General features: G+C 37.1%; 1 protein-coding gene across 2 annotated transcripts; it reads right to left on the bottom strand.

Moving 5' to 3' along the window:
* Window positions 1-1603: 1603 nt before the first annotated feature.
* gucy2d (guanylate cyclase 2D, retinal) lies at window positions 1604-18043 on the bottom strand. Of its 2 annotated transcripts, none has more exons than XM_048188099.1 (19): window positions 17650-18043; window positions 13564-14580; window positions 13105-13406; window positions 11817-12192; window positions 11648-11729; window positions 11427-11544; window positions 11035-11154; window positions 9715-9798; window positions 9427-9603; window positions 8780-9206; window positions 8457-8605; window positions 7209-7372; window positions 6941-7133; window positions 6271-6445; window positions 5460-5558; window positions 3447-3541; window positions 2640-2725; window positions 2459-2547; window positions 1604-2075 (listed from the first exon to the last, which is right to left on the bottom strand). In XM_048188099.1, the coding sequence occupies exons 2-18, from the start codon at window positions 14381-14383 to the stop codon at window positions 2463-2465; spliced, it is 3552 nt and encodes a 1183-aa protein (XP_048044056.1). In that variant the 5' UTR covers window positions 14384-14580; window positions 17650-18043; the 3' UTR covers window positions 1604-2075; window positions 2459-2462. The 2 variants fall into 2 exon arrangements, with proteins under 2 accessions (XP_048044056.1, XP_048044057.1); XM_048188100.1 differs by lacking the exon at window positions 17650-18043 and having other exon boundaries at window positions 8780-8929; window positions 9050-9206; window positions 13564-14813.
* Window positions 18044-26665: the final 8622 nt, after the last annotated feature.

Below are 26665 nucleotides of genomic sequence, written 5' to 3' on the forward strand. Positions count from 1 at the left end.
ATACACAACTTAATTAAATGTTTAAAATAACAATAATCCATCTTGGTAGAATTAACACTAGGACCTTTTGTTTCTTCTGTTGACATCCTCACTATACCTGTAACTCTTGTTCATTGTAGGTGAAACATCCGTGTTTGTAGATTTGCTACTCCTGTGTGCTGGAAGAAGACTTTGTACTGACATGTTATCTGAAACTGTCCAAACAAACAAACTATATGATAAGAAACCATTAAAACCTTTTTGTTGCTGATAAAAATTATTATTATTTTATACAGTTTTCAATAGTGGAGAGGTACCTCAGCTACTTGTGTAATTCAGATTTACATTCCATAATTCGGTAACTACATAGATTGAGGATTCACTTACTGATACGGAGCTAAATAAGCACATGTATACACTAAGAAAGAATCTGCACACTCACTAAAACCAGCTTTTATTTACATAATCACAGACAACAGAATAAAATGGTGAGATTTGCAATTGAAATTCAGCTACATCCTGCTGTGACTGTAGCTCCCCTGATTGTGGTTTAGGTATCAGGTGACAGAACGTCATCCTGGACAGCCACAGGCACCAGAACACTCATATCTTAATGACGATATCCAGACCACACATTTAAAATTCTCTCCGGCATGGCATTATTTCAAATAATGACCCTTTTGGGACACATACTATATTTACTGAGTCAGAGAGTATGAGCAGGCAAAATAGAGCTGAGAAAATCTTTGGATAAATCTCTGATACAATTTCTTTGGTATTATTTCAGGACTCTGAAGCAGATTTTGACATCACGTTATTATGCATGGAATGTGCCGAGTATCAGGATAATGCGCCATGCTATTATAAACCTGACAATATGTGTCTCAGCTCACAACTATCTCTTACTCAAAAGGGACGATTGAGGTAAGCTACTCAAATGATACCAAGTTATTGTCTGCCATATAATCTGGTTTGAAAAATGTTTGGTCCCACTTTATATTAAGTGGCCTTTACTACTTTGTACTTACATTTAAATTAATCATTTGATACAATGCACTTATTGTGTGCATACATGTTTTTACATTGTACTTATATTTTAAAAACACCTGCATGTAATTACATCTGTAATTAATTTATGTAATTACATTCATAATTACACTGTTGACCCATCCCTTACACCTTAAACCTACCCATACCACCAAAGCTTTCCCTAACTTTACTCGTATCCCACCTCAATAGCAGCAAAAGTGTTTTGCAATTCAGTATGAACCCAATAAGTACATTGTACTTATTTTTTGACGTAAGTACATAGTAGTTAAGGCCACTTAATATAAAGTGGGACCAAATGTTTTCTTGGCCATGAAAACTGCTCTGACTGTATTTCACTTTCTATAAAGGCCAAACAGTCATGAAATGAAACTGAATGAAAGCATTTTCCAAAAGAAAATGTGTAGAATGTGAAGAAGTTATTTTTTGAACTAACACCTAGTTATTAAAGCCTGATATTCCTAGCAATTAAATTCTACACAGTATTTCAAATAATTCCGACACATGGATATTATTGCTGTTATTTCCACAGAATTATAACTAAATTGTCAGGTGCCATTATACCATACACCATCAATTTGTTGTTTTAGCATTGTTTTATAAACAATGAAATAAAGAAAAGACATCTCTTTGTAGGAGTGGATTAACTGGAGGGATCACATAACTGCAGAGATGAATGAGGCATGTGTTGCTGTTCTCATGTTCATGTCTTGATGAGCTGTGATCTCAGCAGTGTCTTTCATTTAATATTGGGTGAACTGCAATATAAACTCTATACAGTTAAAAAAAAGAGTTCTCTGTGACCATCCATAGCAGTTGGTACATGCCATCTTGTTGAGCTGATGGTTTTGATGGACTGGTGTTCAGAGTTCAAGTGTTTGTGCTTCTTGTCAGATGTCCTAGTGAGGTTTTCCACTCTTTTAAGGAATGATTCAAGTAGAAAAAGGGTAGTCGAGGGGTTTTTGAACACCTCAATCCACTCCTTTCATCCCCTTGCCCCACTTTCTCCTAAATTCGATAGGCTGGTACGGAAACATGAGCATCACAACCTATTGGAAGGCACAGAAACAGAACAACATGAGTACAAAAGTTTGAACAACCTTAATTTGCAGGACTTAAAGGGACAGACACCTAAAAAAAAAAGAAGTAAATTCTATCATCATTTACTCACTCTCGTTTCCAAATCTGTATGGTTTTCTTTCTTCCGTGTAACACAACAGGATTTAAATGGCGTTCAAATTAACACTGGATCTCAACATATCTTTTTTATGTTCCACAGAAGAATCAGGCTGAGTAAATGAACTTGAATTTTTTCATTCAAGTCATGTGTTGTAGGTATAGGTGCTACAGCAACTACTTTAGTGAACTGTAAACACTTTCATCCATTCATTAGTCAGAAAACTGAAATCAGTGACACGTCTCTGTTCTCTACCTCTCTACCCCATCTTCTTCTGTCGATCCAGGAATTTCTGCCGCCTGTCTGTCGGAATCTCATCCAAGCTGATACCATGGTTGCTCGCCCTTTGTGGCAACAGAAAGAAATATATCAGCATATCAACACAACATGTTTAGATTACTCCCTACATTATTTTTACATTAGTTTTTTTACTTACCCAGGAGTAAGGTCTGGCGGTATAGGTAGTGCCTTGTTAAATCCATCCCTCCCAACCAACCAATATGTTTCCTCTACACCTTTACCCTGTTAGAGAATAAGAGAAGCTCATTTGACAGGCTTCAAGACATTTATGAGGCACTTAGTAAAGTACAGTACTGTATAATGTAGTGTGTGTTCCCTGGGTGTTTCTTTGGAATTGTTAAAAAATAAACTTTCTTAAAACAATGTATGTCCAATGGTGGACATACATGCAACAGTGAAAAATTATTTTTGTAATTTTTTCCCCTGAAAGTCACAAGCCTTTATAGTTTTTTCCCCCATCACATTTCAAATGATGTATTCAGATGTAATTGTGGAAATATGCATTTATTATACAATCACTTTCACACAACAAATATTGAATTGCTTATTTTACCATTTAGATCATAGTTAGGAATATAGTAATTTTAATAAAACTCCTCAGACATAAAAGTGCACAAACTGAAGAAACACTTTTGTGTGTGTGTGTGTGTGTGTGTCTGTGACATATCAGGACACAAATGTGTATAATGACATGGGTATGACATAAGTATTACAAGAAGAGGGTAACTTAAGAGGACATTACCCCATGTCCAAATTTTTCAAAAGGCTTATAAATCATACAGAATGAGTTTTCTGTGATGGGTAGGTTTAGGTGTAGGGGTAGTGTAGGGCGATAGAAAATACGGTTTGTACAGTAGAAAAACCATTAGGCCTATGGAATGTCCCCACAATTCACAAAAACAAACGTGTGTGTGTGTGTGTGTGTGTGTGTGTGTGTGTATACCTTGAGCTCTGTCCTGCCCCTACTATCTATTTTATAGCCAAGTTTGAGGCTGTTCAGGACATCAACAGTACTCTGGTTCACATGAATTCTGTAAGCTGTAGAAACAGGGGGAGCAAAAACGAAAAGAAAAAAACATTTTTTAATTAATTAATTAATCATTTTTACAAATGTATCACTTGATCATTACCCACACTGATTTGTTGTGAGTTCATACAGACTCAGGTTATCAAGTACTTTATTTAGAGTTCCACTTGAAGGTAATGGTGTTCCTTGAGAAACCACTAGATGGCAGTATGTCTCTAACTCTTGACAGTTCACTTGGAGTCATTTCAGTCTGACGCACTGGGCATGTTACATCACTCAAGATGTTCTGTCACTTTCCTGTTCCCTAAAGATAATCTGGGAAACTGTGTTCTAGTCATTTCATTGTGTAGATGAAATCACACAGCACTAAACGTGTGATGGGGGCAGTCGTGGCCTAATGGATAGAGAGTCGGACTTGTAACCCAAAGGTCATGGGTTTCAGTTTCAGGTCCGGCAGGGATTGTCGGTGAGGGGAGTGAATATCCAGCGCTCTCCTCACCTTCAATACCACGACTGAGGTGAGACCCTTGAGCAAGGCACCGTACCCCCAACTGCTCCCTGGGCGCCGCGGCAATGGCTGCCCACTGCTCCGGGTGTGTGTTCACTGCTGTGTGTGTGCACTTGGATGGGTTAAATGCAGAGCACAAATTCCGAGTATGGGTCACCATACTTGGCCACAAGTCACTTCACTTATCTTATGTGGCCTAATTTATGATGAAAACATCCTTAATCTTTTAGTTAAGATTAATTTGAACCTGATTTTCAAACAAAGCCTTCTTGTACAATATTTACAATAATTCTGAGGTAGGCTAATTCAATGCTAAAATGTACACTACCATTCAAAAGTTTCAAAAAAGTACATTTATTGACTAAAAATACAGTAAAAGCAGTGATATTGTGAAATATTATTAAAATATTATATTAACTGTTTGATATTTTGGTAACACTTTACAATAAGGATCATTAGTTAACATTAATTAACTACATTAGTTAACATGAACTTACAGCATTTATTAATCTTTGTTAATGTTAATTTAAAATCATGTTAATGCAAATTAAAACATTAGTTAATGCACCGTGAACTAACATGAACAATGAACAACTGTATTTTCATTAACTAACATTAACAAAGATTAGTAAATACAGTAACAAATGTATTGCTCATGGTTAGTTCATGTTAGTTAATACATTAACTAATGTTTAACTAATGAACCTTATGTAAAGTGTTACTGATATTTTAATATATTTAAAAATGTTTTCCTGTGTTGGCAAAGCTGAATTTTCAGCATCATGACTCCAGTCTTCAGTGTCACATGATCCTTCAGAAATCATTCTAATATGATGATTTGGAGCTCAAGAGACATTTTTTTATTATTATCAATGTTGAAAACAGTTGTGCTGCTTAATATTTTGGTGGAAACTAATACAACTTTTAAGTTGAATGCATCTTTGCTTAAAAGTATTGATTTCTTTTTTCTTTTCTTTTTTAAATAATCTTTTGAATGGCATTGCATTAGCAAATCTTTAATCATGTTTCACACATTTTTTCCATGTTCTGCAGCATGAAACGTGAAGTAAAGTTCTTGGATAAATGTGACAGAAGGTCTGATTAAAGGTGAGACAGTTCAGGGTGATAGCGAAGGCTGAGTTCTAAGAGGACATTAGCTTTAAAGCAGAATTTTCTTTCTAATTTGGCTTATACTCTTAAGAGCTTACAGGGAACTCTGCACTTTAAGCCCTCTGAGCTTCTCACTGACATGCACTCACTGATCAGCACACACACAAAGTACTAACTACTGATCCTTAGCCAAAGACAAATTCCTGGAATCACGACTTCAGAGGCAGCCACAAAAGCTTGCATTGTTAGTTGTCAGACACGCGCTGATGCATTACATACATATACAACACAAAAGTTTTAGGTAAACTCACGCAATCCTGTGGATTCCATTCGGGAGGCTGTGTTTACTGTGTCCCCGAACAGACAGTACCGAGGCATCTTCAACCCAACTACACCCGCCACCACTGGACCTGTCAAACACACATATATATATATATATATATATATATATATATATTAACTTAGCACATTAGCAACTGCATTCAGTTTCAAGAGTTATATATCGTTGTGTCAGTCACACTTGTGCAAGCATCATGTGATATCTGTTGAGTTGTGGGGTGGGGGAAAGGTCCAGCGCCATGCTTACTAATTGGATGAATCTGTTAATTGGATGATGCTGTGGAATTACATTTCACTTGTTCTAGAAATACACCGCCATCAGAGGATCAAGTGTAAAAACGTATTTACATTTAGCACTACGTTCAGTTTGGTGATGTAAGACTAGACCATTTTTGGCAATGAAAATTACGTCCAAGGGAAATTATGTTTGATTTTTAACTTTGTGAGAAGGCCATAATGTGCTACTAAAGTGCTTTACAGTAAAATAGAAAACCATTATTTTAAATTTGGAATAATATTTCACAATATTGCTGTTTTTGATTAAAAAAAAGGCAACCTTGGTGAGCAAGAGACTTCTTACAAGAACATAAAAAAACTCCCGTTGAAGCTGATCCAACATGTAGTGTGGTTCGAGTCCTGGCTCGAGTCCAGGATCTTTCCCGATCCTGTCCCCCTCTCTCTCCCACTTAGCTTCCTGTACTATCCTATCTCAGTAAAGGCAAAAGACCCCAAACATTTGAACGTTATTGGTGTAGTTGTTTGTGTGCATTGTGCTTTTCTCACCAGAATGGAGTCCAATGCGGATTTTGACTTTGACGTCTGGCATGTGCCTCATTTGAAATGTTCCGATACAGTGCAGAATGTCCAGAGACATGTTGGCCATCTCTGCTGCGTGACGGTTACCATTACGGTTTGGAACTCCTGATGCCACCATGTATGCATCACCAATAGTCTCTACCTATTGATATATGTCATATTAAAAATGTTCCTTGTAAAAATTCGAAACTGTTCGTATGTGCCATAGATATGACCTCAAATTACATCATGTTATATAAATAATTTATTATTTTCATTTATTCCATCAAAAGATTAAAAGAAACAAATATTTTATTTCCCCTTTTTTATGCACTCTCAGAAAAAATGGTCCAAAACCTGTCACTAGGGCATACCCTTACAAAAGCATAAATATGTACCATTTAGCTACTAATGTGTACACCTTAAGTACTTGTATGTGCCTTTAGGGCATTATTATGCACCATTTAGAGCTAAATAAGGTACTTTTGAAAGGAAACCATCGCAGTGACAGCTTTTGTACTTTTTTTCTGAGAGTGTACCAAAATTTGAAAGGAATCTGCAGCAAAACCCCTCTAAATCTGATATTATGAGATCAGCATCATGAAACAGCATCTAGTCTATTTCCACAACAGTATAAGTGTATAAAGCTTATGCAGACCTTGTAGACATCGTGGATTGCTATGATCCCATCGAAGAGTGTGTAGAGGTCATTAAGCAGATCGACCACTTCGATAGGTTCACTCAGAGCAGAGATGGTGGTGAAACCCACAATATCACTGAAATACAGTGTGACGTCTGAAAAGTGCTCTGGTTTTACTGGCTTCCCTGTCTTTAATGCCAAGGCCACAGACCTGAAAGACAAAATGGCATTATAAGAAAGAAGAAGATATTGGGAAAAGAAGGGTGAAATCTGAAGTGGGACTCACTTGGGCAGCATCTGAGCTAAGAGAGCATCAGTTTTCTGACGCTCTACCTCTAGTTCTTCGGTCCTCTCTCGGATCAGGTCCTCCAGGTTTGAGGAGTACTGCTCCAGCATCCTTAACATTGAGTCAATGATATTTGTCTTCTTTCCCTTGTTCACATTCTTAAACTGCAAGTTAGAAAGAAAAAGACAGAGAACAGAATTTTTTTGTTTTGTTTTCTCCCCTCTGTTTGTTTGTTAGCTTTCTTCTTCAGGAAAAGATCTTACAATTTTACCTTTTAAATGTATATCTGCTTTATGTTAAAAACATTTAGTACACTAGCATATATATGACCTCAAAGCTGACACGCATGGACTAAAAGACGCATTCATTTCAAATAAGTATTTAAAAAATATTTAAAAGCTCCTCAGCCACATCTGAGTTAAGAATGTGTGTGTGTGTGTGTGTTTGTGTGTGTGTACCTCCTTAACCATATTTTAGGGACAAATTTTACCCCAAAATAAGCTAAATCAGACAAGACCTCCCAAAATCTCCTTTATGCATGTCCTCATTTGTAAAACAATATAAAATTTAAGATCACATTTAAACAAGCTCTATATAAAAACAATAAAAGTCTATGCAATGTCCCCATTTAGATAGCTAAGTAAACGTGTGTGTGGATGTGTGGTCCTGGTAACCCTATGTTATGGGGACAAAATGACCCCACAAAGATGGCAGTATCAAAAAATTTTTTGGCCCCCATGAGGAAAATCTCATATAAATCATACTAAGCAGTGTTTTTTGTAATTAAATGTAAAAAAAAAAAATATTAAATGTAAAAATGCAGTTTTCTGTGATGGGTAGGTTTAAGGATAGGGTTATGGTTAGAGGATAGAATATACAGTTTGTACAGTATAAAAATAATTTTATAGGGCTCTTTGGTCCTATAAAACAACCCAACAAGTGTGCGTGTGTGCGTGACATCATGACACAAATTTGTATAATGACATGGGTATGACAAAAGGCTTATAAAAAGGCTTTTTCAAAAGGCTTATAAATCATATAGAATGAGTTTTTTTTTTTTTTGAGAAAGTAAAAATGTGCACAGTTTCCTGTGATAGTAGGTTTAGGGGTAGGGGTAGTGTAGGGGGATAGAAAATACAGTTTGTACAGTATAAAAACCATTACGCCTATGGAATGTCCCCCCAATTCACAAAAACGAACGTGTGTGTGTGTGTGTGTGTGCGCATGAGAGAGATAAAGAAGGTGCACCTGTCTGAAGATCTCCTCAAACGTGGGTCTCTTGTCAGGCTCCTCAGTCCAGGCCTGCTTCATGATCTGAATCACCTCCAGCGGAGCTTCATCCACAGACACAGTTGGTCTGCACAGCGGTGGAGGAGAGCGCACCTTATCTATGATTTCTGCACACAGAGACACACAACTTTTATTCACACCTAGTACACTGTATTCAAATCTGAATTGCTCCAAACAAGCTCAATTAAATCATTGCTATCTTCAGCTTTTCCATGGTAAACATGGAAAAGTGTAAACGGGAGTGGTAAGTGCTTATGTATTGGTATGTGATGGTGTCTAACCTTCAGGAGGCATATCCAACATGCAGAAGGGTGCGCAGCGAGAGATCACTTCCTGCATGATAATAGCAAAGCTGTATACATCTGCTGAATACGCCCCCTTCCTCTTCAGATTAGGATTCCGCAGGATCTCTGGAGCCGTCCAAAGCTGATCTGTAAGAAAGATACAGAGATCGGAGTGAATTAGAAAGACCGAATACATAAAAGCAAAGAAGAGGAAAGGAGCCTCTATATCCTGGTTCTCATAGCACTTTCCACATGTATTACACGTACCCTCCGGTTTGCTGTCCTCCAAGATGATGCTTTGACAGTGGATGATTTCGTTGAAGCCATAATCTGTAACCTTCAGAACAAACCGACCATCCACCACACAGTTTCTTGACTTCAGGCGTCCATGAATAACCCCACGATTATGCAAGTACTTCATTCCCTGAAGATAAAGAAGGCATTGAGAGGAAAGTAACAGAGATCTATGAAGAGATGGAAGTAGGTGACATTTTTGACAGTTCATTATTTAACAGCCAGTCATTCTTTACATTTTCATCCATATCATCATCTTCTTACTGAGTTGCTCTTACTTATCTCTTCATCTATGCATTCATTCAACCCTTTGTTAATGTAACTTTCCTTCCATCGCTTCAATTGCTCACCCTGATAAGATCAAGGAGGAGAGAGGATTTGAACATCCAGTCCAGTCTCATTTCCTCGTTGTTGAGCAGGTCTTCCAGGCTGCCTCTGGTGCAGTGCTCCGTAACAATGCCAAATATGCCAGTATCCAAGAACAGACCCAGAAACAAGTTCAGATTCTCATGACGCATGTCTCTCAGCTAGAAAGAGAGAAGGAGGCGAGCAGAAAGAAAAAAGAGGGTACAGAGGTTAAGTAGCATTCAGTTTTCCTTTCAAAACTTTCATTTCTTTTCTCTCACTTTCTCTCTTACCTTGGTAAAGGTGGCCTGTGTGCTATCATTGATTTCTGTAACAGAATCTCCATAGGGACATTTCTTCAGCCAGACCCAGTCACCCTGACAACACAGAATAATACAATTTAACACATAACCACATGCTCAGACAGAATATCCTGACTTTGTTTTTCACATTTGCTACACTGAATTGAGATTAAAATATTTATAATTCTATGGAATTCATTTCAATACGGTACTGTAAATGGGTTAGATGGAGTTGCAAGTACTATACTTTTATTGGTATGTTTGTTTTATTAATTATATAACATTATAATGTAATATAATTATCATAGTATAGTGTACAGTTTGATAAACACGCAAGGGACAAGTGATGTGCAAAATTTTTTGAAACACAGTCATTCGCAAAATTCTACTGTGGACATCTTTCGGCAGATTCTGCAGACTACTAATACATTTCCACAACATCTGATTCACAAATAATTGCTGTATGTTGTTCATAATAATATACATGCTACTTTATACCACAGTCCTCTTATCTGATTGTAAGCTTAGTTTGTCTGCAATAACGTACGGGTTGTAACATTAGCGCTTGCTTTAATCAGTACACATCCTGATGGGATCAATTGCATAAACATAGCCATTATGTTCAGACTGTGCCTTAAGAACTAGTATGACTAACCAGCAGTTAGTTAAGGCTAATTAGTCCTATTTTTTTGGAATCTAATTAGATCAATCTATGTTTTTATGTATCTGACTTGGATAAAGTTATGAACAGTTTTAAAGAAATTTGATGAATACCTTGTAAAACTAGACTTAGCAGTTTATGCAACCAGCCCCTGGTCACCAGCACAAGATATGTTTTGCATGCTGGTTGCTGGTTTGCTGGTCACCAGGATGGTAAGCAGGAGAGAGCTACCAGCCGGTTTTGCTTGAGAACAGCATCACAATGCTGGACCAGCACTATATTAGCTCTAACCAGCATTTGGACCAACATGGAATTCATGCTGGTTTATGCTGGATTTTTTAAGCATGTGTGGAGTACAAAATGGAAAACCCTGAGTAAAGCTTTAAAAACCTGGTGTGATTATTTAACACTTAAAGCCGCTGAATCACTTTCAAATTGCTGTTCCAGTTTGGTGCATTAGGCTTCCTTTGGAACTATTTTCATATGAACTAACTGGTCAAATTTAGTCTGAAATTCTCATTACTTTCTGGTATTCAGTACAAAATCCCTCTTGTTTATGTGATATTGCTTTAATATAAAACCAAAACACTTTGCTAACACCTTACTAAGGTGTATCTATACCTGTACACAAAAACGCAGATTCCACACACCTCAAATACAGCAACGTTGGACGTTTCAGGAGTTGACGTAATGTAACTGCGACCAGAAACTGAGTGGCCTGGGGTTTTAACATCTAGTTGACTCTTCAACATACTGTCCTCATTCAGCTTCTACAGAGAGCATGGAGAGAAACTGATAATGAGAGAGGCATCTACAAAAATCTATGAACAAGAGAGAGAGAGTCATTTCTATGAAAAGACTCATTCCTGTCCTATTTATTACCATCACACTCGCAGCAGAGCACAAACTGAAATTATCTTAAATTATTATCATACTCTCCTCATTTAGCTTCTACATACAAACACAGAGAGAGAAATGAGTGAGATATAGATAAAGTCTATGAGCAAGACAGAGAGAGAGAGAGAGAGCGTTAGTGACTGACCCTCCTGCTGAGTGTGGTATTGATGAAGACCAAGTCATCCAGTGTCAGCACTATCTTAGAGGGGCCTCCGACACCTCCTCCACCAAATGCTCCTAATATCCCCACCTGACCCTGTTTCCTGGACACACAAACACACTCATATACTTATTTGTTTATCAGTAATACTATAAACTTGTTCAACACAAGGTGGTTTGCTACAACTCAAGCAAGTCAATCCATACCTTATTTGGAGAAAAAGGACACCTGCTCCACCTACCAACATAATGAACAAGAGGAGGAATAAAAGGGTCACTCCATCTAGGCCTGAAACAAAAAGAAATAATGAGAAACAGAATGAGTCGTGATGTTGATGTCATAAAATGTAATGTAATAAAATTCATGTTTTCTCACCTCCACTACAAGCGATATAAGGGCTGAACCAGCAGTTTGAGTCACTTCTCGGAGATGCTCCAGCAAAATGAATCGATTTCCCCAAGTACTTCAACCCTCCATATTTTCCATAAGTGTGTGGTGCTTCCAGGGCGTGCGTGCGGTATAGGCTGGAGCCAGAGCCATCTGAATCCAGGACAGCGTAGCGTGCCTGCATTCCTTCTCCATCAGTGCCTGCCGATATCCGTTGGTTAAAGCCATTGAATTCAAATCCACCGTCGTTTTTAGCCAGTGTATCACCAGATACCCTGCGCCCTCCACTCACAGCACGACTCTGCTCTGCAGCCATGGCTGTATAATAGATCATGTTATAGATGGTCCCAAAAAATGGAGAAACCTGCCAAGAAAGAAAAAAACAACAAGACAAAAATACAACACAAAAATACAGGTGATTTGTATTGTAATTCTAAGCAATTTCTCATACCATGAAAAACTTAAGAAGTGTCTGTTGCTGATTTTATGAAAGCGTTATTTTAGTATCACTATTATAGTTTTTTACTAATATTTTGAATGTTTTTTATTCTTATGTTAATTTTACTTAAAGTTTTGTTGTTGAAAAGGTATGTCTATATAATTTTATTTCAGTTTATTTTAGTACATCAAGTTAAACAAAATGAAAATGTTACATTGACAACTAGCTGAAACAACATATAATGTTTTCTTAATATTTTATTTGATTTCAGGTAACATTTATTTCAAGTCATTTTTATGGTTTTAGTTTTATTTAACTATAATAACCTTGTTTTATAAGAATCATTTAGAGACAAAACACCAACTTTGCATACACAAACTATGTACATAATTGTCACCTATGGCTTGCTTAGTTGCGGACACTTAATATTCAACAATATTATTGATCTCTGATCTGACTGTCCTGACGCTGTCATATAAGAACGAAACTGGGCTGGATGATGATATAATTTTTGCAGAACTGCTTTATAGATGAAATGAGCTAATTTAATAATTGATGATCTTTACAACAGAACTCAATCAACGCTGAATTGACTTCAGCTGAACAACAGCCGAAATGCATAATTTTCCTGCTTTGAAAGTGCTACATAAATAAGGTGACTTGACTTGACATATAAAATACATAACTCTAAAAGCCTTTTTTCTGTGATAAAATACATCTTAAGTGTCATTATTGTGACAAAGATTCTTTCTAATAATGATCGCATTTGCTTTTGCTCTCCCTGTCCCTATATGGCTTGATTAAAATGATATCACGAGTTCAAACTCAGTGTGTTACCTCTTCAGCTGGTGTGCTGCTGCGGATGTCATAGGATCCCTGTGCTGCATTAAAGGCCTCATAGAAGTTTTCTTCCCCTTGGTCCATGGTTATTGTTAAGACCCCATCGTATGCTCGTCGCAGTTTGGTGTCATTGGCCAGGACTGGATAGTTCACATTTTTATATGGCAATGAATACAGCAGTGTGTCATATGGAATGAAGATGTATCCTCTGTCAATCAATCTCATGTCCATTGCTGTGGTTAGCAACTGATACTGTTCCTCTCCACCAATCAGAACAGAGTGCATGCACATGATGACAACTGCACACAAAATTTAAAAGGGAGGAAAAAGAATTGAGGAACAAAAGAAAAAGTTGATGTTAATAGTTATTAAAACACAATAACACAGGATGATAACAAACGTTTTAGATTTTAATTTTAAATATTCATTTTTAAGAATAATTCAAGCAGAACTCACCCCTCACACGATCTGTCTCTCGTATCGCCTTTAGGGCTCGTCTTGGTCCCTCCTTGTCCGCTTCCATGGTAACAACCGTGCCAACTGGCAGACCAAGAGCACGCAGGGATGCTGCAAGTTCATGCCCAGTTGCTTCCCACATGTCGTTCTCCGCTGTTATAATCCCAACGTGTGCCCAGCGGAAAAAGCGGAGCACTGAGAAGAGCACACGAGAAGACAACGGGAGCGGCCGCAGAAAAGTGGGATACATTTCCTCATTCATGTCAGCCTTCAGGCAAGCCCAGGACAGGATGCCCTTGTTCCAATTCTTTGCCAGCAGTGCAGCAGCAGTGCAGTAGCCAGGGTTTGCCGGTCCAAGAAAGGCCGAACCGTAACCCTCCAGCTCGGCAAAGCGTGCCAGGCCTCTCGAGCTCGAGCAATCCTCATTAATTAGTGTGTAATCATACCAGTAGCCTTTGTTAAGGTCGGGGTCTTTGTTGACGCGGCTAATGGCTAATCGGGCAGCCAGGTCTGGCAGGGCTTTGGAGTACATAGGGTCGCACGCCCACGGTCCTACGATGGCAATTTTGAAGGTGGTGCCCCAGGCCTCACAGGGCAAGTATGATAGCATGACTAGAGGAAGGAGCAAACAGTTCCCCCACCAGTTGTGGCTGCGTAGCACTCGGGTCGAGGACACGGAGCTCGCTGGGCCATCAGGGCTTCTTGCTTTTCGCTTTGAGGTTGGTTTCCGTCGTTGCTTTCCTGCTGAAGACTGTGGTTGCCATCGTGGGTGGTGGGACTGGCAAAGAAAGCTAGAGTTTCTGTGGTCATCCATTTCCATTTTTTTCTACTGTTAAATGTCAGGGACAATGAAAAAAAAAAGGTGGCACTGAGAGACGTTGTGTGTTTATAGGAATATTTTGTCAGCGACAGTATGAAGGCTGATTAAAAACGCGCTCAAAACACCCCAGCTCTCGATTTGGGTTCTACCCACTGAAGGGCACTAGCCCAAAACTACTGCACAATAACCAGCCATCACTGTATGTTATAGAAAGAGAGCAAATGTGTGCAATTGTGTTTGAGAGAAACAATAAAGGGTTGGTGAACGAGAGAGAGAAAGGGGAAAAGACAAGGGACAGAAACAGAACAGAAAAAGTTAGTCTTTCTTCATATAATTAGAATATTAATATACAATACATTGCAGTTCTTTTCACCATCGTTTACTGTATTTATTAGTGATGCGAGAGTGTAACAGTGGCTCAAACATCAGCATCAGGGTCATATAAATCATTATGGTTCCAAGGTCAACAGATCTACACTACGGTTCAAAAGTTCTAGGTCAGTAAGTTTTTTTTTTTTTTTTTTTTTTTTTTTTTTTTAAAGAAGTTAATATTTTATTTAGCAAATGGTTTTCAAATAAATTATGTTCTTTTGAATTTTATATTAATCAAATAATCCTTGTATCATGTCTTCCACAAAAAAAATATTAAGCAGAACAGCTGTTTTCATCATTGATCATAATAAGAAATGTTTCTTGAGCAGCAAATCAGCATATTAGAATGATTTCTGAAGAATCATGTGACACTGAAGACTGGAGAAATGGCATATTATATCTATAATATACATTAATAATTATATTATAAAGGAATAAATTACAAATAAATGCTTTGGTGAGCATAAGAGACTTATTAAAAAAAAAAAAAACAACATGTAAAGCAATGTAATTTTTTTATATATTGCTTTTGCAGCTTTTTTGTGACTTCATTTCTTATTTTAAACTTTAATCTTGCAAATTACTTTTTTATTTTTTGCTCTGGGGCGGTAATAGTGTTCCTGCCTGGATGATGTTTTTATTGAGGATGAAATATATTTATATATTCCTATTTATTTCTTTTAACACAATGATATCTATCTATTACTTCTTTTCAGCGTGACAATTCTCAATTAAATGCTATTTGGTTTGCTACTAAGAGTTTTTTGGTGACCAAAGTGACACTGAGAAACAAGAAGCAGGATATTAAAGTCTTCTTCAACCCTCTTCTCATACTGTCCTTTTCCCTGTGATCCTAGAGACCTGATCTCTCAATGTGGGCTTGCTGACCAACCACAACCTCACCTGACTCATGTGCCATCTGTGTTTAAAGGTGGAACTGGGGTGAAATGTCACACAACTTGTACCAGGCTGTCTGCCCATTCCTCCCTCTCTCTGTCTCTATCCATTGTTCAGCAAGCAGAAAGTAGATTACAATTAAAGAGCTCTGCCCTCATTAGACCTGGCCATAATAACTGCCCAATAACGTAAGGCTTATTCAATCTTAATCTTAATCAACCTTATCTCTTTACACCATCATCGCTCTGTATCTCTTGACCTGTCAGAAGTCTTCTCTTCTTTGATTTTTCATTATTCTTCAACCTTTCATTTTTTTACCATCATGTATTACTTCTGTATAACTTTCCTCTTTACCCCTCACATCTTAAGCGTCTGGCTTTCTTTCTTTCTTTGGACCTTTAGCCAGCACTGAAATAACTCAGGATTACAGCGGATTGCACGGGACCTTGCTGTCAGACTCACGCTACTCCTGTGTTTGAATGATTTACTGTCTGTGATACTGGATAACTGGCACACCACAGCTAAAGAAATTTCATTGTTGGGCCTTATACAAGCTGCTTAAATATTTCACAATTTGTAAAATTAGTCTTCAAAACTAATATAACTATTGTGGTATGTTAATATGGTTATGTCAGCTACATGTACACACTAAAGGCTGCCTTCTTTTTAAATCTCTAGATATTCCTAGTTGCTAATAAGATTTGTTAAGGCTGCTTTCTGCTATTACGTTCAAAGGGGATGTCCTGTTATATACTGTAAATGTGCCGGTGTTATTATTATAGTTGATCATTGGCTGCTGAAAATTACTGCTTGTGTTCACATTTTGTGTTCTCTTATGAATGTTAAAAAACGGCTACCTTTATTACAGCCCTCTTCATATAGAAGCCAGAATAGTGGAAAGTTTTTTATAGCTGTCTAATCATAACCTCCTTTCTCTTTATAGTCAATGTCATAAGTGACCCTAGATGACGAAATCTGTCATAAGTCGCACCGGTATATTTGTAGCAAAAGCCAACAATACATTGTATGGGTCAAAATTATCAATTTTTCTTTTATGCAAAAATGATTAGGATATTAAGTAAAGATCATGTTCCATGAAGATATTTTGTAAATTTCCTACCGTAAATATATATAATAATGTATTTTTGTGAGTGGAAATGCATTGCTAAGGACTTCATTTGGACAACTTTAAAGGCGATTTTCTCAGTATTTAGATTTTTTTGCACCCTCAGATTCCAGATCTCAGCCAAATATTGTCCTATCCTAACAAACCAAAACCATACATCAATGGAAAACTTATTTATTTAGCTTTCAGATGATATATAAATCTCAATTTAAAAAAAAATTGACCCTTATGACTGGTTTTGTGGTCCAGGATCACATATTAAATACATATATTCAGTATGTTCAAGTTTATATATAATTTGATGATGTCACATTCTTTCAGCATTTGGACTTTTTTGGGGGGGGGGCATTGGTTACCTGGGTATGTAAAGTATGTAATGCGTTAGTTTAAGCAATTGAACATACAGAAACATTATAGTGAATGAACAACTGTAATAGAAAATATTTTTTCACCACAAAGAACCCTAACTTTGTATGTAAATGAATGTTAATGGAGTTAGCATAGTAAGCATTTGACATCTTTAGTAAATTAATACAGACAGTCGACATTTAACTAAATAGGCCCAATAAAATTAGATAATCTAAACTACTTTTTTTGTCTGATAAAAAACAAAATAGATAAATAAAACAATGCATATTTTATGATAAAAAAAAATTATTTAACAAACTCCACTTATACAAAGCACAAAAAAAAGCCAAAGCATGAAATGCAGTCTTTCTAATGATGTTGTAACAACCTAAGATTACTTGGCATCCCTCAGGGAAATCCTAATTCTCTAAGCCTCCAGGACTACTCAAGCAAATTTAATATCGAAAACTACTGTTACTCTTAATAAAGGATGGTTTAATAGAGGAGCAAAAGTTGGGCTAACCTGGTGTGTGTGGCTAAATGAGAGCCATGATGAGTGCTCGTTCCATTAGAACACAGAGAGTCTGGGAAGAGCCAGTGAGAGACCAGAACTGCACTCCCAGAGAAGAAATAACAAAATCCAATTTAAAAATGTAAAAGTCCAATTTGAAGGTGAAAAAAAGGCATATATTCCATGCAACAACAAAAAAACAGAAGAGCAGTCTTTAAAAAATGTATTTGAAAAGAATAGTATAAAAAAGTATAGAAGTAGAAATCCACCTTTCTCTTTTTACAATGGAGAGGTGATTTTTGGTTTGTGGTTCCTGGAGGCCCTCTATTGGACTGAGTCCTGCCCCAATCTGGAGAACCTAATGGGGGAGGCCAATGGAACAAGAGCCTCTCTGAATCCTGGGTCTTACTGGGAACAGGCAGATTTACACAGAGAGAGAGAGAGAGATAGCAAGAGACAAGGAACGAGCAGAGGAGAAAGGAGGGGCAGGCCGGGAATCAAAGTGGTGACTTCTTAACCCTCTTTAGCCTATAATCCACACATACATGGCAAAAGGCATTTTCTCCTCGGTATGAATGTGAGCTTTTGACCCAGTATTGATTGACAATTTGAAGTAGATTGAAATATTCACCAAAATATATTCTTCCACTCTCAGTCACAGCATTAAACATTAACCATTTTATTGATTTTTAAAATCATTTTAGCTATCTCTATACTCTCTAGTAGAGTCTTACTGTAAATGGTTGGGAGACTATTTTAAATTCAATACTGAGACAGATATCACAATAGATATGTTGCGTGGATTGTTTATAATTAAGCTGAGCATTTGATCCCACTGTCTGTGTAGGATCAACAGTGAGCCAACAAATGTAACAGATTGTACTGTACCTGTACTGTCCTGCTCCATTTTGTTTCCTCAGGTGCACTCTGTAATTTTTTTGTTACACTGGCCAATACGGCAGCCACCCGAAATGCACTGTTCACACAGTCCACCATGATTAATATTCCAAAATTAAAAATTGTCAGATAATAGTAACTAAAATAAATGAGTGGTATTTGGCTGGTTATGTGACCTCATTATGGCAGCCACATTGTTGAGGTCAAATAAATAGATTTTGTTCGGCTACTGGCATGACTATAATGTCATTTTTTCAGAGGTACTATTTATTTAATTTGGGGAAAAACTTTTTTAAATAGGAAAAATATTAATGTCTCTACATATATCTGTGTGACAGTAAAAGACTATCAAGTTAACACAATGGACAGAAAGGCGAACGGTATGAAGATCACACAGCACAACTCCTGCAAGAGGTTTAAGATGATGGTGTTAAACCATTAGTGTAACATGTCCTCATGTCACATTAAAAAATCCCAAGTGTTAGTGTGTCCCTCTTTCTTTCCTGCTCCTCCTCCCTTCTTCTTGATCTTTCTTGAGTTTATAAGCTTGGCAAGGAAAGCCCAACAGGTGAAAGGAGATTTGAGTTCCCAGGAAGCCCTAAGCCACGATACCTTTGATCATTGTGACATTGTGTCCTATAGCACAACAATATTACACTTTTTTATTATAGCTTGCTGACATAAAAACTACATTTCAGCATGATATTTGTGGGTCAGACATAGAAGCGCTTAAAGGCCTCCTGGATAAAAGGTTACAAGCTCACCAAACTGTTATTTTTGAGAAGCTGTGGTCAAAAGAAAAAAAAAAAGAAAGGATGGAGATATATGAAACAAGAGAGAGGGAGCTGTGAGGTAGTCATTCAGAGCTTTTGGAGTGGTATAAGCGCTCTAAGGTCAAAGCCTGTGAAGATTACGACTATATCCTTGAGGAGTCCTCCAGAACTGGAGCAGTGCTCTGACCTTTATTCAAATTTATACAAACTAATTTATACAAATTAGTTTGACCAAAATGGTAAATATTAATTTGTAAATTAGAAATGACCCAAGGCAATAAAACGATTACATTTGAAAACATGACATTTAGCCATAGAGCTCAGACACATAAGAGTGGCTCAGCCAATGATTTAACGTACATGAAGTCACACACTGCCAGATTACAATGGTTACAATAATCACCATATAGTCCCATAAAGAGAATTATTTTGGAAATGGCTAGAAAAAGATTTATGGAGAGAATTTATGTTTAAATTGTTATTTTGCTTATTAAACAAGTGCAAAAATGGAAGGAGGAAAATTTGTAAGATTTATATGATATATTTTATTTATTTATAATACATATATATGGACATTGTTATATACTAGTGTTTGGAAATCTTCGGTCAATATGATTTTTCCATGAAAGAAATGAATATCCTTCTATGTAGCAACTATGCGTGAAATTGATAAAAAAAAACTACAGTAATGACATTTAATGTTACAAAAGATTTCTATTTCAAATAAATGCTCTTTTGAATTTTGTATTTATCAAAGAATCCTGAATTCAACAATGATAATAATAATAATAAATGTTTCTTAAGTGCCAAATCAGTATATTAGAATGATTTCTGAAGGACCATGTGACACTGAAGACTGCTGAAAATTCAGCTTTGCCGTCACAGGAATAAAATAGAAAGTTAGTTTAAATTCTAATAATATTTCACAATATTACTGTTTATACTGTATTTTTGATCAAATAAATGCAGCCTTGCTGAGCATAAGACATTAAAAACGGTGTATGAACGGTGTATGTTTTGCACTTTTCTTTTCCCTTAAAGGGTTAGTTCACCCAAAAAATTAAAATTCTGTCATTAATTACTCACCCTCATGCCGTTCCACACCAGTAAGACCTTCATTAATCTTTGGAACACAAATTAAGATATTTTAGTTGAAATCCGATGGCTCCGTGAGGCCTCCATAGGGAGCAATGGACACTTCCTCTCTCAAGATCCATAAAGGTACTAAAAACATATTTAAATCGGATCATGTGATTACAGTGGTTCAATATTAATATTATAAAGCGACGAGAATATTTTTGGAGCGTCAAAAAAACTAAATAACGACTTATTTAGTGATGGCCGATTTCAAGACAATGCTTCAGGAAGCATCGGAGCACAGATGAATCAGTGTGTCGAATCATGATTCAGATCGCGTGTCAAACTGCCAACGGCTGAAATCACGTGACTTTGGCGCTCCGAACAGCAGATTCGATACACTGATTCATTTATGATCCGATGCTTCCTGAAGCAGTGTTTTGAAATCAGCCATCACTTTATAAGTCGTATTTTATTTTTTTGGCGCTCCAAAAATATTCTCGTCGCTTTATAATATTAATATTGAACCACTGTAATCACATGATCCGATTTAAATATGTTTTTAGTACCTTTATGGATCTTGAGAGAGGAAGTGTCCATTGCTCCCTATGGAGGCCTCACGGAGCCATCGGATTTCAACTAAAATATCTTAATTTGTGTTCCGAAGATTAACGAAGGTCTTACGGGTGTGGAATGGCATGAGGGTGAGTAATAAATGACAGAATTTTCATTTTTGGGTGAACTAACCCTTTAAATTAAAGCAATGGTTTGGTCTGTTTTTGAACGCCGCTGCCTGTCAGTTGATCTAGTTAAATCTTTCCTTCCCTTTTACTGGCCCCATTAATGGCCCTAACAGAAAGAGGACGTCTATGCAGCCACTGGCAATATTGGCTTAGCTTTGACCACAGACCTATTAAACACTATGTGGTCGGCTCACATTAATCAGAGGGCTGTTGGAACTTGGAGCACTGGAAACAAAGTTCACCTTTTGACCCAACACGTGTTATGTGCCAGACAAAGAAGACGAAGCGCATATATCTTTTGTCTCACTATCCATATTCACCCTTAAGGCCCCATTCACTTTTTTATTACCTATTAATTTACGGTACATCAGGACATGTTACAGCACCACAAGTGTCTTGATCAAGGTCATAATAGTGTCAAGAGGTGGAAGGGACATAAACCTTGAAGGCTTTCACTCGGTCATGATTGTTTCCTGCCCTACACTTTTAACTTGTTGCTGACTGGAACAAGTAACTCTCTGATCTCACTAGCACTTGGCCTGCTTGTGTGTGTGTCTCATGTTAGCGCATGATTGATTGGAGTCCATTTTAAGATAATCAGATTAGTCAGATTGGGTCGTGCTGTACTGAGCTTCAACCGGCAAGCCTCTTACCTCCGATCAGAGAGAGAGACAGAGCGAGATGAGGTGGGGGGAGATGGGTAGCCTCATAATTTGTCTGAAAGAATTATTAATCAAAGTTTGACTGAATAATTAGCACACTGACATAGTAAAAACCGTATTAAATGTTATAAATACTCAAATACAGCAAAAATGTGCCATATGGTAAGAGTATTTTGCACAATTCTTGTAAAACTGCAGTAATGTTTAAAAAAAAAAATTCCCTCAACAATGGTAATCCTGTAATTATTTACTTAACCTCATGTCCTTCAAAACCTGTATGAGTTTCTGTCTTGTGAAACACACACAAAAATAGTTATTTATGACAGATGGTTATAAAGAAGGCTGTTATACACTCCATTGAGCTGCTTTTCCATAGTTTTACCCTGTAGCTAAATATGCGCTTGACTCGCGAATATCGCATGACACTGGCTGCGTCCAAAACGCATACTTCCGTACTATACAGTAGGCGAAGAACAGTATGTGACAAAAAATATATGTCCAAATTCCCAGTACTCATAAAAGAGTAGGCAAAGGCTGCGTCCGAAATAGCATACTCTAAGTAAAGTGTCCATAATATACACACTTCAGAATCTTGCTGGAAGTATAGGTTGTCCGGGTACTTTTTGCCTACTTTTTTAATGAGTACTGTCAATTCAGACATACTTCTTATGACATACGATTTCAGATGCAGCCAATTAGCACCCGGATGACCTACTTCTTCTGGTGAGATTCTAAAGTGTGCATACGATGGACACTCACTTTAATATCCCATGAGGCCACAGGAGAATATTTGAGAATGGCAGTAGAGCGACGCAACTGATGCTGGAAAGCAACGTGATAAGGGCAACATGGGGAATGTAGTATGTCCAGATTACATTCATACTACATAGAACATACTTTTTTTGTGGTCATGAAGTAATTACTTTTTCAAAATAAGTACCTACTCAAGAGAGTATGCGACTGCGTGCTCAAGTTCAATGCAGCGCTCAAATTCAGCTTTTTAAAAGCAAAAGATTTTCAGTGAATAACAACTTAAATTCTGTTGTTCCTTATATAAATAAAATTGGTGTAATAACAGAAAGATTTTATAATTTTTTAAAAGATGTTTATTGATATTGTTATATAGTATAATGTAATCAGCATTTCAGATTTGAAAAAAAGAGAGAGACCTTTCAGAAAATTTACCTTTTTCTGAACATGTTCAAAAATAACAATGTTAGTAACAATAACGTTAAACAGTAAGTTATTACTTTATAAATCACATAGAATAGCCCTGGGCATTTTTTATTTGGCTGGTTTTAGCATAGTGTCATCATTTTAGCATAGTGTCATCATTTTCATAATCATAACTTTCTCACTACAGTCCAAAAACTGTGAGACTCTGCTTGTTGTCCACCACTCTACATGGTCTCATTTCATTATCTAGAGAGAAGGACAGTCGGCGGGTAAGAAATGTCCCGGGACACCATTGACGCAAGCAGCGGAAGCAGAAGTGTGTATCACAATGAGGGCAGACAATGTTGGGACAGCCTATTCCACTGTGTGTAAGCAGGGCCTTGCAACCTGGACAGGCCCTGAAGTACGGGCATCCTCTCACCGAGCTTTCTGGGTCATTGATTCTTGTGTCGCTGAGGAGGGCAGCACGGAGCGCACAGTTCGGCAGCATGCAGGATTTGGTGGTCGAAGCGTCCCGTGGCCATTCTCTTTGACATGCCAAGCAGAACTGAAACACACGCTGCTTCGATTTAGAGCAAGACCTGCAGACCGCACGCTGACCATCCAGAATGCCGATATCAGACTGACGACAAATGGGACACTGGGAAAGGGAGAAAGAATTTGTGGGATTTGGTCACACAATAAAATAAAGAGGGGCTCTGCTTAACAAATTCTATTAATTTGCTTTTCTACTTTAAAAAAAAAATCCAGCTAAAGATTTAAGTGAACATTTCCATAACATTTACAACTTAAAAAGAAAAAAAAAAATTATAATTTGACCTATAAATCAAGAGGCAGTTAAGATTGTATCACTAAAGTAATTTTGATGAACAGACTGTACAAATTTACCTGACTATTTGGGGCTCTAAGGACACACCAGATGATAAAAATAAATTATATATATATATATATATATATATATATATATATATATATATATGCATACATACACACACACTCGCACAATGAGTATGGAAATATTTCGCCTAATTTATGTAATTAAAGGTGCAATTACATTCTGAGGGGTAAAAAAGTATGTTTTCCTTTAGTTTAGGGGAGAGCGGGGTAAGTTGTCACATTCTTCATAACTCCAAAACTAGAGGTTTTGGAAAAAATCAAAAATCTCAAAAATCAAATAGCCACTTCGTGTGACTTCTTCTTCTATAGTCAACTTCCTGTTCACATGTGGTCAAGATTGCTCTAATCTAAGGTTAGCACAATTATCTTATTTTTTGGCTTAAAAAGTAAAAAAATTGCACTTAAAATTTTGCAATGCAATGCAATACAACTTTGTTAGATATGAATGTTAAAAATTATTTTGCACAACATAGAGGAGACAATAACGTGTCTTTTGATACTTTAGCTGACATGCTATGTTGAGCTCACCTTGAGATTTAGCCAACATTAGCACACATGTCAGTTGTCTCAATGACTTTACAAATAAACAGTACAAATAAACACACAGAACATGCTCAAAAAAGAGGTTCAACATGTTAAGTCAGTTATGTTCAGAGATTAAACATGTTAAGTTAAGCGAGTTATTTGCAGTATTCCATTCAGTTATCATGAATCTATGTGCAAGCCAGAGAAAGTTTGAGTTTAAAGTTCAAAATAAAGTGGTCTTGCCACTTAATGTGTTTTGATTGAAATGTGTATTGTTTGGATTGAAATAATTGTTTTTCCAAATTCTCTAGGCATGATTGTTTATATTTCCAGTTCTGGTTTGAATTTAAAAATTTAAATCAATAATAACAATTAAGTAGTTGTGTTCTTATTTTTAGATCATCTAATGGGGCAAATTGTCACAAGTGCACATTCTCTATTCAACAGTCTACAACTCCGTAATGAGATAAGATATGAAAATGTAATGAATACAACATATATGCCCAAGACTTCCTTCTTTCATTTGGTGTGACATTTATACCATTGTGATGTATGGTAATGTATGGTAAATGATGTGAGTCATTTCAAATATTTGGGCTCTATCATCAGTGAAGAGGGGTCAAAACTGGAAGTTTTAGTGAGGACAGCACAAACAACATGTCAAAGCTGAAACTTGTAAGGAGAGACAAAAATATCTCTCTAAAAACAAAAATTAGACTTCTTGTGCTCTCAGTCTTCTTTATATGCCTGTGAGTCCTGGACCCTTACAGCAGAGTTGCAACGAAGAATCCTGGCACTCGAAATGAGATGCTATAGAACCATCCTTGGCATCTCTTACAAGGACCACATCACAAATGAAATAGTGAGAAACATCATCAGGCGCGAAGCAGGCCAGTATGAGGACCTCCTTACTACAGTTAGAAAGAAAAAGCTGAAATGGTACGGACATGTTGTCAGAGCCAATAACCTGTCCACAACAATCCTCCAAGGTAGTGTCCCAGGTGGCAGAAGACGAGGTAGACAGAGAAAGAAGTGGGCGGACAACATTACAGAATGGACCATGAAAAGCTTTGCAGAGACACAGGCACTAGCACATGACCGAGACAAATGGAGGGACCTGATCAGATGTTCAACAGCGCAGCGACCCGATGACCACACCAGGTCATGGGACTGATGATGATGATGATGATGTATGGTGCTCAGTAAATGTTAGACAGTGTGAAAAGTGTGACAACTTACCCCGCTCTCCCCTAACTAAAGAGTAAAAGGAATAAAAGTACAAGTATTTTGCTTCAAAAGTACTTCAAGTACAATTTTCCTTAAATAATGTAGTAGCCTAATCTAGTAGCCTAATTCAGTACAGTATTAGAGCAGCTACAATGACTCATGAAGCATTACCCTCACACAGTTACATCATAAGCTTATTCATTCAACTACAAAATCAAAACTACAAAACATGTATCAGGGCTAATCTAACTAGTATCCTTTTCTACATTTCTCAATACATTTTAAATACATTTCTAAAATAGAACTAAAATGATAACTATAGCTCAATGATCCTAGAAGTTTTAACCCAGGAAGGCTCCTCTAGACACTTATCAGTGGAAAACTGCGTCACAGTTAATCAGACCCCTTGACATAGTTTGCTAAATGAAGTCTAAGAGCTTAATTCCCCTCCTATACTACTCTGTCAGAACAAGTGCCTAAAAATAGCGTGTGCGAAATGTCTGACGTCACGATGGATCTTAGAGCTCTCACGCGGTCAATCTACCTTTGGAGCGTTCATGGCTCAAATCCTCCTGGACCACATTCACAGATGACAAACCTGAGAGACAGAGACAGAGAGAGAGAGAAGACAAGGGTCAGCGGATTAGAAACGAAAAAGAGAGAATTGTGCTGACAGAGATTCTGAGGACATTGACACAGCCATTGTACCACGAATGATCCACATTATAAAAATTTAGAACACCAGAAGAACATCTAAGGTGTAAAATAACATGCACTTCAAATATGAATGTTTTTGCCAACAAGAAAAGATTCAAGATTATTTCTTCCTACAAGTGTGAATTCGAGAAGTCTTGAGTTATATTCAGAGACTCTTACTACAGTATGTATGAGAAGAAGAGCAAATAACTACAAGTAAAATGTAGATCTACATACGTACCGGTGACCCACAGTGTTCTGTCCTCTTCTTTGTGCGAAGAGACACAAAACGTTTCTGTTTATTTCCTGTAAACAGATTGAAGGGGAATACCAATAGTCCTGCTTTCACTTTCAG

Source organism: Megalobrama amblycephala, linkage group LG4, assembly GCF_018812025.1.
Source record: "Megalobrama amblycephala isolate DHTTF-2021 linkage group LG4, ASM1881202v1, whole genome shotgun sequence".
Classification (NCBI taxonomy): Eukaryota; Metazoa; Chordata; class Actinopteri; order Cypriniformes; family Xenocyprididae; genus Megalobrama; species Megalobrama amblycephala.